We start from the raw sequence: 17084 nt of genomic DNA, 5'->3' as shown, positions 1-17084 counted from the left end.
AAAATAGCGCAATGGCCCAGTAAAAGTAACACTAATGAGCAGAGATTGAAACCCAAAGGGAGGACAGTCACTTAGTTACATATTTGCTCACTAGCACAGCATTTCTCAGTTTCTGTTCATCGCTCTCTCACAAGCACAAACACATATACTCTCACAATCATGTGTGACTGCCAATTAGTCCATTTAGTGTCACTTTAATGGAGGATGCCTGTGAGCCTGTGATGTTGGGAAGTGAACTACCCGGAGCCTCTGGTGAGGTCTTCGCTGACAAGCTGCTTGGCCCCATTACTGATTTCCCCTGTCTGTAATCCCTGTTGTGTTTGCCAGCTGAGCTCCCGTCATCCTCCATCGCTTTCTGATGCACTGACTCTCCTGCTCTCTTTTTTTTTTTTTTCTGTAGGTATGATGTTGACTCCAAGAGTGCCAACCTGTCAAAACACGTGAGTACCAGAACTTGTCTTTATTACGTGTGTTTTCGTGTGCACATGGAGGTGTGTGTGCCTTCACATTTATTTCTGTCCCTCTGCACACTTTTGTTGATTTCATTGTGTGGGTGTGAGTGAGTGTTTGTGTGAGCATGATTGCTGTCCTTGTCATTACCTCCCATTAGCCTCATTTCAGCCGCATAACAGTAATCTGGCCATTACAATGAGTGTGTTTATCATCTACTGTAATAACACATTCCCGGAATGGCCTGTTGTTCATTTAGAAATTAAATAAACACTGATTTCCCCTGTCCACCCTGCTTTTTTTCCCCCATTGATAGCAGTGATTAGCATAATGGTAATTAGAACTAATAATGTGATAATTTGGTCTTTGCTGGCAAAAAAAATAGCTGTATCCTACCTACTGCATCATGGGGACTGTAGTTCAAAGAGGCAGATGCAGCTTGGACTTTAGCAAAGGTTTTCCATAGTTATTTTTAGAGCAGTTGCCAGTTGTTTTCCAGTGTTCAGTTTATTTCTGTTCACTGGACCAAGAGATCACAACCAGTCAGTCAGTTCGTCTTGTTTGATGAACTGAGTAGAGTAACATGTAGTTATTAGCTAATAGCTAATGCATCAAGATGTATTAGAAGCCCTGTTTGGACATGGACATTTAGCACATGTGGTGTCACCATTTTGTAATTTAAAGGAATAGTTTGAAATTTGGGGAAATTCAGGAAACATTTTTTTTGTTGAGTGTTAGACATACATGACAGTTGTATCAATCTTCTCATCTGTTAAATATGAAGCTAGTTAGCATAAGTTATCATGTTAGCAAGACTGGATGAAGGGGCAAACAGCTGACCTGGCTCTGTCCAGATGTAACAAAGTCCACCCCAGCCCACCCCCCCACCCCCATCACCTCAACCCCATTAAAGAACACATTACGTCTATATGTTTAAACTGTACAAAAACTGAAGTGTACAAACGACAGTTTGCCATTTTAACTGAACTATTCCTTGGACTAGTTTCCAGGCAACCAACAAAGTTATTGGTAAGTTACTGGTCGCAGCCAAGAAACAATCAAACAGGCGGATCCAATTTCCAGGCTTTATGCTAAGATAAATTAGCTAGCTGCTGGTAGTAGGTTTATGCTTGTAGAGAAATTAATTGTATCCGCCTTCTTATCTAACTGTTGTGAGCAAGAAAACGAATAAGCGTATTTCCCGGCATTTCTAACTTTTCCTGTCAAAGATGGCAGTTATTTTTCAACAAGAGCAAATGACTGTTTAAACTGACAGCTTTGATATATTTAGTTTGCTGATCAGTGTGCAATTCCTAGAGCTCTGTGTCTGACTGTAATCTCGTGTGCTCACATCTGTTTTCATGAAATCAGCTTTACAGTGATATCTGAGACATGTTTGAGCAGCTGTTTGCTGTGGTAACAGCAAACAATGACCTGGTCTGTCACTGTCCAATGCAAGGAAGTCATTCAGCAATAAAAATGATGGGAGGCAATAAACAACAATACAATAGCACCAAAAACAAAGTGGATATCAGTCTCATTTAGCTGTTTTTTTCCACTCATAAACTCTTATCTAGCCATCTGGATATTTACATTACAGCTTCAGTGTGTGCAAAGGCCAATGTGCAATCATGCATCACCTGCTCTGCAGTTTTTGACCACTCCCTGGAAAATAATTATTACAATATAGATCTTTGTGTGTGAGTGTGTCCATGAAAAAGCCACACTCACTTTACTTTGGTGCCCCAGTCCGCCTCTACACAGAGCTGCCCCGAGGTGCCACATTCTAGCCCTTAGGCCTTTCTCAGTGTTTGCTTTGCACTGTTCAACCCAACCAGTCCGCCCACATAGCATATAACATAGACACACAGTCACATGACCTCCCCATTTGTGTAATAAACAAAAGGGAGGAGTGATGTCACTGGAAAGAACAAAAGGAGACAAGAATTGTGAGAACTGAGGTGAAACTTAACAACATGTCAATTCAATATTAACCGTAAGTGCTACTAATTACTATTAAATTGAGAATTTTTCTTTTGAGTACTTGATTTTTTTTATAGTTCACACCCTTGAACAGACAATAAACTATTTTAGACTTTATTTCAGCAACTTAACAGACTGGGCCGATCCAGTCATATTTTAATGGATTAGTATTGATTAAAATAATGTAGTTTAAAACCGATCCTTTCATCACTGTACCCTGGTGTGTATTGTCCACCTCAACGCCAGTAGTGTGCAGGATTTAGGGAGATCTATTAGCAGAACTGGAATATGATATTCATAAGTATGTGTATAATCACCTGAAACTAAGATTTGTCGTGTTTTCGTTAGTGAGCCCTTTATATCTCCCTCATGGAGCCTGCCATGTTTCTACAGTAGCCCAGAAGACACAAACCAAACACTGGCTCTAGAGAGGGCGTTTTTACGTTTTTACGCTGCCTGAAAGCCATCGCATGTTCTTCTACACGTTTGGAAAAGGAGGGGTAAGGGGAGGGGTATTCAGTTGGTTGCAAACCTCACAGCTAGATGCAACTAAGTCCTACACACTGGTCCTTTAATACAGCCGGGCTTTACTGTGCAGCGTCCCCTTGTTAAGCCAGTGAGAATTAGCGTGTGTGAACATGAAGTATTATCTCGGCACAGCAGTGAATAACAAGTCCAGACCTTGATACAGATACATAGACTCCCTAAGCGCCAACGTTAATGATTGTTAGCAAAGCAGTGTAGAAAACATTCAGCTGCAGCTTCTCATTTTTGTTGAACGTTGCATTCAGTGGTTAAAATAACAAACGTCGCTGGCAGTACGTCATATCAGCTAATTAATGTTAGATCAGTGTGTAACTCGTTGACAGTCCTAAATTAAACTTGGCTGTGGTCGGTTTGTGTGCTCTCTGCACACTACTGTCAGTACTTGTCAAAGATAGTTTGCGAGGGAAGAATCAGTCAGAAAACTTTGTTTTAAATGATTTCTGGTTGCGTGTTCAGGTTCTTGTAGGTAGCTCTGGTTTCTAATCTGGAAGGCGTTAAAGCCATTGCTGTTAACCTGGAGCTCCTAACAAGCCAAAAGGTTTAAATCATGGGGTATATAGATACAGATATAGTTGATTTACCTATGGCATACAAATGACATTTACATCCAGTACGAAGGAAAAGTGAAGAAAGTGAGTTAAAAGTGAGTAAAGTGTGGTACATTTTGGTTTATATTGTTTGTACTGCATAGAATAACTAAATCAGTGTCTGCCACTTGATGTGGGAGGTGACATCAGTGTTGAAGGGCCTGTATGGTCAGTAGTTGCTCTCTCTCTCCAGTAATTCTTCGCAACCTTTACCTTGAGCTCAGTTTTTAGAGATGCAGTTTTAAAATAGCTAAATAGAAGCCATTCAATGGCATTCAGCAACTGTATGAAACTAAATGTGGACACATTTATTTCATCACAGTGAAAGACTCCCAGTCTCTCAAAAGCAAGTTTAGTCCCTTTTAGGATTTTCTCTCCTCGTTTTATGTCACTTTATTGTCCCTCTTGATGCATTCATTCCTCTTGTGCTTCCCTTATCTCCTTATCTTGTCTTTTCCTCTCACTATGGCGTTCTGTCATCTTTCCCTGTCATACCCTTGTTCTTTCACTTTCTCTCCATCTCTCCATTTCCCATTTCTCCCCCTCACTCTGTCTTCCCTCCCCCTTGCCTCACTTTCTTGAAATCAATAATCTCATACAAGAAGAGACAGGCATGTTGGCTCAGAGGCAGCGTACTATCTAACAGGCCCTCGATGCAGGTCTCAGGAGGGAAAGGCGGAGAGCCAATCCATTAGATGGTGTTTTAGCATGGGAGCTTTACGCTGCAGGCACACCTGGGAACTGGGTGAGAACGAGCGTGGAATATAAAGGGAAGGGTGGAGAGAGTGGGGAAGAGTCACACAGAGAATGCACTAATTTGTGTCTCTATATGCAGATACATAGGAAGCCAGGCTGATCCCATGTTGTGCTCCAGGTCCATTTTGAATACATTTCAGAAATGCATTACAAATCACAGACAGTGCCATTTATTTGAAATGAGTTGGGAATCTAATTCATGGGTATTTTCTAAAGTGCATTTACACACTTTTCTGCTCGGCATCCATCTGACAACATAAAACCACCACAACACCTGGAAAAACTAGGGGAACCCCTTTTAAAAGATTCGGCTTTTATAATGGATTTTTACCTTGTAACTCATAGAATTGTCATTTACTAATTTACTTATCCTTTATATGTGAGTTATAAGCCAAAAGTAAGACTTACTTTGGGGTTGTCAGGTCGTGAGATATGATGTGTTAATTAGTGAGCTAGCTGTTTCCCTCTGTTTCCAGTCTTTGTGCTAAGCTATGTTAGCTGGCTGCTGAAAACCAAATACACATATTTCCCAAAATGTCCAACTTTTCCTTTAATAAACGGTTACTTACAACATGTAAACCTTTTATAAGGAGTTACATATTAGAGTGGTGCCAATCATTGTCTGTCTGCTTACACCCCCCCTTGAAACCCTCTGCTCTGGATCTCAGTCTTACTGTATCTATCAAACAGTTCATTTTTTCTGGAACATTACTTAATGGAGCTACACCCACACAACTATCTTTTTCACATTAACTCTTTTCCTAGCCCATGCTGTCATATATTTAGCCATTAGTTGCACGCAGCCAATTTACCGATGGACCTCATGCTGGCAACAGCCGCAGTTGCTAGGAGATCTGTGACTTCACTGCACAGCCTCTACATCAGACACGGGGGAGGAAAAAAAAAACAAAAAAACATTTTAAAGTGTTATTTAAGCACTTATTGTGGCCAAAACAAATGAGTTTATGGCAAAGTAAAGTCATGTGACTGTACGCAGGCATCAATAATGACACAGGCAAGCTAGAGAGGCAGACATAAAGCGGGGTCGATGGATAGAGATAGAGACAGAATAACACAAGAGGCTAATCAATGGAGCAAAGAGAATCCATTATGTTAGTGCTGCTTGGAGCTGCTCCAGTCAGATATTAGAGACAGAGTCCAGTAATGAAATATGTTCCCACCAGTGTGCCCCCTGGTGAAAGAGGGACGGCGATGGCATGTTTCTTTAATAGCTTCCCTACATCAGAAGTTGTTTTTATACTCATAAAACTCATATTTTACGCTGGATAAACTGATAGCCATTTTATTTCTGCTGACAGACAAACATAACTGTCTCCAGAACTGATACACATGCATTTTCTACTTCTCTCCCATCTCTCTTTTCCCTTCTGTCGGCATCAGCTGTAAAGTTTCATTATGTGATGGCGGTTTAATTTACAAGGAAAGTGCCAAGGGAGCAGAGTGGGGCTGGTGTGAGGGCTGGTGGGAGGAAGGCTCGATATCCTTGCCAATAATATGATGTCAATTGGGAATGCAGAGGTGTTTAAAAGGGTTTGGGCCAGCAGGCCTGCTCTCTGCAGAGATCAGGGAGGGGAGTAATTTTTGTGTTAGTTTTGTTTCATTGGATTTTGTATGTATATTTTGTGTGTTATGCCTTGTCTGAATCACAGAAAGGTTTTTTTTTTGTTTTTAAACTGGCTCATTTCTCTCTCGCTGACAGGATTTTCTGGGCCAGGCCTACTGTACTCTCGGAGAGGTGGTTGGTTCGTTGGGCAGTCGCTTGGATAAAGCTCTAGGGTGAGTATGTGTGCCCATAGCTGCCAATATTTCAATGATTATCTGACCAATGTTGATTTATGGTCACTGCAAACAAAATGAAATGACTACCAAGGCTGTCGGGAGTTACTGTCATGTCACTGTGCAAGCTTGTTTAACATCTGCATTCGTTCCACAAAGTTTGTTCTCCCTTATAAAAGCTCTCTGCCACTTATGCCTGAAAAATATGATGACTGAGGGAGGTGTCGTAAACATCCTTTTAGCAGTCAGTGATCTTGACATGAGTTGCTGCAGTTCTCTACAGTGACAGTTTTGTGATAGTGGTTGATAAGTGTAGTATAGTATATACATATATATATATATATATATGGTGGAAGATGACTAAGTACATTTACTTCTGTACTTAAGTACACTTGTACTGTGTGTATTTATATTCTGCTATTTTATACTTCTGCTTAACTACTTTCCAGAGGGAGCTACTTTTTAACTCCTCAACTTTAGTTACTCATTACTTTGCACATTCAGATTAATCATGTATAATCAACTCAGAAATTACGATGTGCTATCATAGGCTAACGTATGATAAGACTTGATTGACGCCTGGGGGAAATTCACAAGCAACATAAAGTAATTAAAATCAGCTGCACCTCATCACTGTATCAGTAATTATAATCCAGTAATATAGTATACATTTTTCTGCATAATTAGTTCTTTTACTTCTGATGCTTGGTACTTAGTATATTTTGATACAAATACTTTTGTGCTTTTAATTGAGCAAAAATTTGAAGACATGAATTCAAAAGCCAATTTATACCTTCCGCATCTGCTTGTCTGCGACGGTCCGCTGTGGGCAGCATGACCACCCATGTCTGTGTGCTGCTCAAAATTTGTGTCTGCATGGACTGTCCGCATATTATACAGCCAGCAGGCAATTAGCATAGCTTAGCATAAAGACTTGAAGCACAGGGAAACAACCCGCCTACAGCTCTAAAGCTCCATATAAAAACAAATGTAAAAACAACAATTTTTGGTTTTAAGGTGAATTAAATACTGGACTGTATCTTCATTTTCTTCAATTTTCTTTTTTTTTAGAAATACAAGTAGTGGGCTGTTTCAAAGAACTGCACAGTACTTGATTTGTGATTCATGCAGAGTTTGCAATTATCATCCAAGAAGTTTGGTAAATGACTCTTTGTAACCATCTGTGAGACTGTAAAACCACTTGACTTACTAACAAGGTGGCTTGTTAAGAAGCAGTGTGAAAGTCAGTATATCCATGAGAAAATCAATGAAGTGCTGTGAGTCACGTAAGCTACAGTTACAGCTCAGTGGAGGAAACTATTCTCCAGTGTGTCGGCCGTGAGATGTGTTTGCATTTACTCAGTAGAGAAGAGGAGCAGTACATACCTACAGTAGTTGCTAATTAACATACGCACCAACATACACATGTGTCGCATGCACACAAACCTCCTACACGCCTGAAGTTTTTCCTGCATATCACAACACTGAGCCTCATTACATTGATCGTGTTCATCGGGCTTGTTAGGCGGCCCGTCCTCTGCAGCAACACGTAGCATCGGATTGTGTGTTTGGGTATACATGTGTTTTCGTACATGTATGTTCACAAAGGTGTGAGCTTAATTATACTTCCTCATTCCTTTTTGTTGTTGTTGTTGTTGTTGTTGTTGTTGTTGTTGTTGTTGTTGTTGTTGTTGTTGTTGTTGTTGCTGTACCAGCGCTGCAGGTTTACAAAGTGTTCTGAGTGCAGGAAGTTATTTGAAGTTCATGAAAATGATGACGTCTAAGGAGAAGCATTACATAATAGGTCAAATGAGCCCGCACCTTTGGAGGTTGATGCACCCATAACAATGCAAGCTAAATACATGAACCCATTAAGTTGAATTCTTTTATTTCTATTTCTTTATTTGTTTAAGGAAGGCTGAATTCACACACAGTAACATAAGGTGCATTATACGTTAAGATCACTGCTGTCAGAGTTACCTGTGGATTTTGATACTATATAATGTTTAATATAGGACTAAAATGGGGCATATTTCCCACACTCTGAAGTGTATTATTCTTCCAATTCTCACCAAATAACTAATGGTAAAGACAAATAATTACTGCTCTTCATCTTTAATTTGTTTTATGAGAATCATTGATTATTGACAGAACACTGGATCATTATCACCACACTGTACATCTACACATAAATCCAATTTTCTCCTACGCATATTAACATGTAGAAACAGACAAAACAGCTGACAAAAGTAGTACAAAGTTTATATTGTGTACACCATTGTTTCTGCAGCTGCCCCTCTGTGCCCCTTTAAAACACAAAGTTACGATTAGACGATGCTCAGAAGTCGTTTGAAATTAAACAGAGGTCAGGTATTTCCATAAAGACATCCACACTGACAGCGAGCTGTTTCTATTTTGGAGATATTGTGAAGGTGAACCACATCTTTTCAGAGGCTGCCGTTGGCTCAAATCAGCTGCAACAATTCCACACTATCTCTCTATTCACTGATATTATACAATCCACTACATCGGGGGAAAGCTGGGATGTAGATTACAAAGCTCTTCTGCATCAAACATAACAAAATGAATGTAGAGGTATGTGAGTATCAACTTGCACTGAGCAACTGCTATAACAGATATTTGATATTAAAATACTTTGATCAAAATCAGCAGCACAATCTGTTTCATTTGGCGGCCTAACAAGGATATACAGTATCATTATCTACTTTCATCCACAATGTGGCTCTTTTGGCCTCCTTCTCACATGTTTTCTCACAGTTGAAGCCCACTTGGCTTCCTTTCAATTGTGTTTTTCAATCCAATTTGCTTCTTCATTTGAAGCCTTGATGAGCCCTGAGATCTAAAAAAGGGGGGTGTTATGGAGCGAAATGAGAGCCAAGCTGGCATCCCATCACTGAACATCGTCAACAACCTGGCAACCTGGGTGTGTGCGCGCTTGTGCCTTTTTAGTGTATATGTGTGTGTGTGTGTGTGTGTGTGTGTGTGTGTGTGTGTGTGTGTGTGTGTGTGTGTGTGTGTGTGTGTCGCTAATCCTTATGGTTTCAAAGCAACACAGTCATCCACTTGAGCAACAATCGCCATCGCCATGGTGATTGTAGTGGCAGGTTTCCCACTCAGAACGAGCGAGAGAAAGAGAGAGAGAGGGAGGGAGAGAGAGCACCTGTCTGTGCATGTATGTGTGTGTGTGTGTGTGTGTGTGCACATGCCTATATGTGCACCGTAGACTCCGCCAAAGTGCAAAATGATGTCTATCTTGAAAGCTCTACTTAAGAAACCCCTCCCTCCATTTCACTCTTCATCATCCGCACATTTTTACACACACACACACACACACACACACAAGCACGCATGAACACAAACACACACACACACACACACACACACAAACAGACACATTCTTGTAGTCATTTGGTAATGGTGACCTTATTGCAAAACCTCTACTGCTCCTCTGGCGCTAGAGCCTCTTCCTGAGGAGCTTGTAATAAGAATGCCACAATAAACTTTAAGTCGTATATTTTTACTAACAGGAGGGTGATTAAGTCTTGAATATGTAAGGCCATATATTAAAAAGTCCTTAATTTAATCACGAAAGCTTTTTAATGTTGAGACAAGAAATCACATTGACCCAAACAGGACAGGATTTATCGCTGCTCATTTAGATATAAAGTTTGTTGTCCTTGAGATAAGTCTATTTTTTTTTTTTTTTAATTTAATTGTTTGGCCTGGTTCTCAATAGACCACCACCCGCTCTTGAGATTCTCCCTGAGGTTAACAGATTAGATGATTGTTAATGATGCTTAAGGCGGTCCATGCTGTCAAACTACTATGTAATATATCTTGTCTGTGACGTTATCGTAATTACTGGGAGGAAAGGTTGTGTGACTTGTTGCAGGAAATAGAGGGTTTGTCCTTTCATATTTAAACACAGTCTAGTGTGGAGAATATAGGAGTAGTTTCAGGTGCTGAGGGCATTCACTCTCCACATGCAGTATTGTGCCACATTACTGCAAAAATATGCAGCTAAACACTGATGGAAATGCGCTGTTAAATTTAATTATGCCACAGGTGTCATATAGAGCATTTGAAGACTTTGTTTTTAAAGGAGTCACGAGTGATTTGGTGCAGAAATAGAAACACTGTCAACAGTTATTAAAAACAAAGGTACCGAGGCTACAGCTGTTGAAGTCATTGTCTTGCTGAGGTTGTGCGTGTGTATGTCTATGTGTGTGTATGTGTATCTGTGTGTTAGACTTCGTCAGTCAGACACACACCTGCATCCTAACACGACAGGGGGGATCTTTAACAATTTTAATGAGTACTAATTACAGCTAATTACACTGTTCAATCAAACTCCAGTGGGCATTTGGGTGTGTGCGTGTGTGTGTGCGTGTGTGTGTGCGTGTGTGTGTGCGTGTGTGTGTGTGTGTGTGTGTGAGGCAGAGCAACTGAGAGCATCAGGGAGAAACCAGCAACAGGAAGCGACACATTGACAAGTACAGTATTGTGTATTGCAGGGCTCCTAGCTGACCAGAAGTGTGTGTGTGTGTGTGTGTGTGTGTGTGTGTGTGTGTGTGTGTGTGTGTGTGTGTGTGTGTGTGTGTCTTGTGTATTACATTTGCCTCTGTGTATTGTGATTACTCACAGCTGCTCTGTTGCCCCTCAATATTTTGAAGGTCTCGTATTGTATAAAGTGAGATTTCCATGTCTTCTTGGATTATAAAGCATGTAACACAGCCTGTGTTCAGGAACTGAGCCTCAAAACAAGCAGTCAGTAACTTCCGCAACTTTATGATTTCACAACAAAGCAGTCACTCGCAACCAAACCCCAAGCCCCGCCCACCAGGACCCACCATCCAACCAGGTTTCTCTGAGTGTGTGATCCACAAAATAAAGTTAAAGTATTGCAAGCTGATCCATTAAGCAAGTAGAAGTTTACTTGATATTATTTCAGCTCTTGGACTCCTGGAAAAAAATAATCATAATCTGAAGCTTCAACTGAGATCTAAGTTCTAATTAATTTGCATGTCAGTGATATTTGGTAATCAGTGGTGTTTGGTAATAATGATATTTGGTGTGTGAGTGCTGAACACAAAAGGCACATTTTTTCAGTAATGTTCCTTTAATTACCAGAAAACAGATAAATAAACAATAAACAATTAAAACTGATGGTTTCATACTCTATAATCCATAAAGACTTTTACTAATGAATTATATTTTAGAATTTTTATGCATTATTAGAAAAAAATGTGACACATGATTTCAAAAGACCAAAATCAAGGTTTAAAGTAATAGTTTTGGAAAATTCGCTATGATTTAGTTGAATAGAATGTACAGTAAATATGAAGCTAGAGGCAGCCACAGTTAGTTTAGCTTAGCATAAAGACTGGAAATGGGGAAACAGCTAGCCTCATGTACTGTTGAAGTGTAAAAAATGACATAGAGAGTGACGTGCGGGACTATTTTTGGCCAAAACCACACCATATTGCTTTTACACTTAAATACATTTAGTATGGATTAAAAAAACATAACATTCTGTGTAAATTAATGAGCTTTAGAGTTGCTGGTATTCATAATCTTTTATGTTTTGACAAAAACAGGCTAGCCATTTCCCGCTGTTTCCACTCTTTGTGCTAAGCTAAGCTAAGTGCTGCAGTAGCTTCATATTTAGCATACAGACAAGAGAGTGGTAACGATCTTCCCACCGAACTCTCGGCAAGAAAACAAACGTGCATTTTCCAAAAATGTCAAATTAGTTCTTGAACTTGCGAAGATTTGATTTGGAATTTAAATGATGACTGCTGAAATATGTTTTTCACAACATAGAGTCAAGCTCATTCGGACCTTTAAACCTTCATTCATTTAACTTCATCTAACTCAGTACACGCTTGGCTCCTCAGACGTAACGACAAAACAAAGACAAAAGTTAAATATTAGTTCAGTGCGCTGCATCTTGTAGCTAAGAGGGCTCCTTTTTGACTTTTAACTTCAGAAAAGCATGAGCGTGTTAACATGGCTCACTGTTTGGTTAAATTTGCATGAGAGCGCTCAGGTTTAGTTAATGCCACCTGGGACGTTTTGCAGTGAATTAGCATTTTATTACTGATAACATTTTCACTTTAAATACTGATGCTGGCCTTCATTTTGATGCTCTCATGAATATTCAGTGAGGCAGTTTGTGACGGGGGATCTATCACTCTCTGCCTCTCCTGTGTTCTACTTGCTTTTCCCTCTGTCCTTTTTATCTTCTTCCTCCTTTCCAACTCTAACTCTCTCTCTCTCTCTCTCTCTCTTGCTCTCTCTCTCTCTCTCTCTCTCTCTCTGACTCTTTTGTTCCCACAAACAGAATCTTTCAGTGTTCAGTTTAAGTGGGCACAGGGTCAGAGAGAAACCCCAGTTCACTCAGTTCACTATGGAAGAGCCAAGTGGGCTGAAATTTAGATACAAGTCTGCCAGGAATGCAGACACACACACACACAAACACACACACACACACACACACACACACACACACACACACACACACACAAAGGCTAATAGATGTGAATACAAGCCTGATTGTAAGCATTTGAATTTTGATTTAATAACAATGTTCCTTTTGTGAGAGAGAATTATGGTTTTGAGTTTCCTTTTAGTGGAAATGCGTGTGTGTGATTGTGTGTGTGATTGTGTGTGTGTGTGTGTGTGTGTGTGTGTGTGTGTGTGTGTGTGTGTGTGTGTGTGTGTGTGGTGAGGAGGGGGGTTATGCATGTGTGTCAGCAGGCACGAGTGTTACACTGCAGCCCAGAAGTGGCCCAGACTTAATTACCCATCTCTCGCCAGACGCTGATTGCAAGTCCATGGGTCTTGATTAGAAGATTCACAGTGTTTCCTCACTGCCACACACTCACACACACACACACACACACACACACACACACACACACACGGGAAGAGAGCTTGAGATAGTCCTGAAGCACTTCTCAACTTTGGAGTGCTTTTCTGTGTCATGAATACGCTCAGAAGGGGAAAGCAGTTTACCTGAGAACAGGGAGTGAGGATGAACTTCCTCCAGAATTTTCAAAAACTCACATTAAAATCATTTGCTTCATGATGAACACTAAACATAGACTAAATTAGCTGTTAAAGGACACAGTTTTCTATCTTTTTTCACATCTATATTTAAGGTTTCTCTCTGTCTGTTGGAGTGTAATAATAGTGTTAGTATCAACATAAACTAGTGCAGCAGAACAATATGTCGCAGTTACTCAGGTTTTTCTTTAATAGGCTGGAAAAACTCACATACATACACATAAATCGCAGTTTAGGAAGGATTTGAGCTCTGAGTTGATCCCTGTTGTCTTTATCACTTATTGTGTCTGTATGCATGTAAGGCAAAACTGTGAGATGCATTATTCACCCAGTAAGTCTGCAGTCCTGACTGTTGCCACCCACATGTGATTTTGAAGGCAGATCTCTCAGCCAGAATAATGACTGTTGCTCTCTGGGAGAAAAAAAAAAAAAAAATCTGAGAAGCCAGAGCAAGCATTTGAGGAAATAATGAGCAGAGGAATCCCATTCGATACCCCGCCGCAGGGGCCTGGCAGAGTTGTCATAGCGACATGGATTCTGGGTGCCGCTGTGTGTGTGTGTGTGTGTGTGTGTGTGTGTGTGTGTGTGTGTGTGTGTGTGTGTGTGTGTGTGTGTTGCAGTGAGAGGACATGATTGAGACCGAGAGGGTGAGAAACAATAGGACAGAGACGTTGAGAGAGTTTTACAAAGTCTTACTTGTGCTCTTAATAAAGTTGTATTGGCTTCTTCTGTTGCACAGTTGTGGCGTCTGGCGTGAACAGACACACAACCCAAGTTTAAAAAAAAAAAAGAACAGGAGAAATTAATCTGGAATTCAATTTGCTGTTTTCACTCAGGTGGTAATGGGAATGTAGAAGAATCATGAATATTTCAACTTTGACTTTTGTACAACCACCATTTCTCCCTGTTCAAAGACTGGAGTCTGGATTTACACCAACTTTTATTCATAGCAAGTAAACTTTTTTTGTTTTTCTGCTTTTTTTTAGTTACTGAAGTGTAAAATGATATTTTTCAACCAGCTGTTTTCACACAATTTCTGTGTGAATGTTTGACTGGGTTGGACTCATATCTGTGAGATAGATATAATCAGATGTGGAAGAGCTGCAAAGTAATTAATGATATTTACAGTATGTAGCTGCCACATGAATGCAGTGGAATCAAAAGTAAAATATTTCCATCTGGAAGGTAGTGATAATATAAGAGTAAAGTAGCATAAGATAAATCAAAGAATACCTTTACACTGGTGTTTATTCTTTCATTTCATTTGATTTCAATCATTTAACAGCTCTCCACTTAGAATCCAAACACTGTTATGTCTATGTAGAAATTCCTTAATGGTCCTCATCATGATGTTGAACTTTACTGATCTCTAACAGCATCATGTTTAGTTCTGATGATATATGTAGCTTGAATGGCTGGTACACTGACAGCCCACGCAGCTAATTATTTTTAATTAGCTCTATTATTTTGGTGTCCATTCTGCCCTTCAACACGCGCCCTGCTGTGTGTGTGTGTGTGTGTGTGTGTGCGTGCGTGCGTGCGTGCGTGCGTGCGTGTGTGTGCGTGTGTGTGTGTGTGTGTGTGTCAACAGCTGTTTATGCTGCTCACAATGTTTGATACCGCTCGTGTCTAACAAGTAATTACCGGAGACAAAAGAGGGGGGGGGGGAAGCAGGAGAGCATGTGAAAGAGCTCATAATTGAAATGTGGATATTGTTCAATCGTTGAAAATTTGATGAAGTGGGTGGAGAGAAGTGCAAATATCAAAATGCCACTTGTCTGTGAAAAAAAATAACCTTTAACCTGCGAATTAATTAAAACAAATCTGTATCTGATTGTGTTTGCTTGTGGAGTAGTTTCGACAGTGAAGCTCAAGTGAGATCATTTGAAAACATTTTCAGCTTTTTTGGTCGGGATCCTTCGAGTGTTTCTGTGGTGTTAAATTTGCTGAATTCAGCGTGTGTAATGGAAATGCTTTTAGTGAAAAGCCCTCTCTGGATGTCATTAGTGTTACCAGGAGAGGTTATTTGTCATATTCTTTGCCCGTGCACGTCAGTATATCCACATGGATGTTAATAATCCAAGGGCACGCCTGTGTAAATGATTCACATCACATCGGCCACAGTGCAGCAGAACAGCCAGAGCCCTTTTTCAAGTGAGGTTGTATTATTGCTAAGAGGGATTCTGCTACTCTGCTACTTTAAAATACAGCAGGTCACTTACTGGTATTTGAAGGCAGATAAAAAAAACGCCTGGGGACCCGTGCTGCTAGTGTCAAAAATATATCTGAGAGGAAGTATATCAGCATTGCCTTATTGATTTCTGAGCCGTATCCCTCTCTCACCGCATCATCTCTCATAATGCTAATGCTGCCTGGAAAGGGATTTCTGAAATTGCTCCTGAGAGCAGTGATATCATACAGGAATGTTAGTGGTCAGGGTTTAATACAATTTATCAGACTGTTTCTTAGATAACAGTGATGTGCTGGTTTTTAGTCTGAAACCCTGCACCAAGAGTCACGTACTGTAAAGCGTACAAGAAATCAAGAGACTGTTTTTCTGCCTGTCCAGTCCCGGGAGCACAGTGGTTACAGTGGATCTCTGTGGGGGGAAACATGGATGATATTTGTGTTTGAGGCAGGTGAATTTCTGCCTTTTTTTTCTGGCTTTTTTTCATCATCTCAGTCTTAATTAGTCTAAATCAGTCTTCCTCTGAATATCTTTTACTCACTTTACACACCTAATGCATACTAATTATTTGACCCCAATGTGCTAGGTGTAATAACAAGGATAAAAAGTCTCCCCTCTCCCTAAGGTGCTATTTGATCTCTTCTTTGCATCTTTGGATCTCAGAGGAAAGGGTATTGCTTTTGCAAGAAAAAAAAAAAAGACAAAGGAGAAAAAAAAGTTGTTTCTCAGCTCTTCAGTGCTAAGCATCGGTTCCAGGATCTATTTCATTTTGATAAATCTGCCATTGCGATGACACTTTCCCCCCCGGTTCCTTGTGCTGGAGTAAAAGGAGACTTGAATTGCATTCATGCAGAGGTCCTCGACCCCAATTCTGGGCTGTTTAAATGACTGCCTGAGTCAATTTCTGCCAGGTGGTTCTCTTAGAGCAGAGCTCATCAGGCGACAGGCCTCTTTGTCAGATTGCAAGACTTTCGATGATTGTTTTGGTCTGAGGATTGTATCTGGAGTAGATACTTTTTACTATATCCAGGCACTGATACAAGTAAAATATAATATATCTTTTAACTAAAATCTAACTGCTTGGGAAAACAAGAATATAAAAGAATTTCGTGTAAGTTTAATGATATTTTTCAGTGTAAAGTCCTCGACCAATATATTATATGATGGTGTCAAAAATCAGTAAGTGCACATTTGTACTGACCCCAGACAGGAACATAAAATAATCCAAGCATTGGACTAATACCAGTATTAAATTATTTAAAGCTGCTTTAGTCAGTATTTTTATTGATGAAATAACCATGTATAATAAGAAAAGCAGTCACTCATAGTGACAAGCCCACAAAGAAATATCATCTGATTCTGTATTTTCCCTCAGCTCTATGGAGGGTTTTCGCATCTTTCAACTTGATGTTTTGGTTTTTACGGTTTCGTCCGTCGGTCATCCAGGTCATGGTATCTCTAAGAACTACTGAATACAAATGCAACTGGATTTGCTTGAGGTTGAACTTGCTTGAGGTCAGCAAGTTCATAGAGCTCTTAGAGAACTTCACTGTTTTGTTTCACCCTCGCTGCTTTCATTAACCCCATTTCCAGGCGCAGCAGGCAGCCATTTTTAGCAACAAAAAAAAAAAAAAAGCTCTGACAAGCCCCACTGTACACTTCCTGCCCAGCAGCAAACAGCAGACAGG

The 17084-nt window shown here is 40.1% G+C and overlaps 1 protein-coding gene across 1 annotated transcript in view; it reads left to right on the top strand.

The window, feature by feature from the left end:
* The window catches only part of LOC111667303 (copine-8-like), an 83815-nt gene that overhangs the window by 30266 nt on the left and 36465 nt on the right, over positions 1-17084 (top strand). Inside the window, exons 5-6 of the mRNA XM_087178426.1 lie at positions 401-440; positions 6043-6119. Of these exons, the coding sequence (XP_087034552.1) occupies positions 401-440; positions 6043-6119 (117 nt within the window). The remainder of the gene's footprint in view (positions 1-400; positions 441-6042; positions 6120-17084) is intronic.

The sequence above is a fragment of the Seriola lalandi genome, unplaced genomic scaffold, assembly GCF_002814215.2.
Source record: "Seriola lalandi dorsalis isolate HSWRI2012SDOR001 ecotype SW California unplaced genomic scaffold, Sedor1 jcf7180002054688, whole genome shotgun sequence".
In the NCBI taxonomy this organism is placed as follows: Eukaryota; Metazoa; Chordata; class Actinopteri; order Carangiformes; family Carangidae; genus Seriola; species Seriola lalandi.
This window is presented reverse-complemented; position numbering and strand designations above follow the sequence as displayed.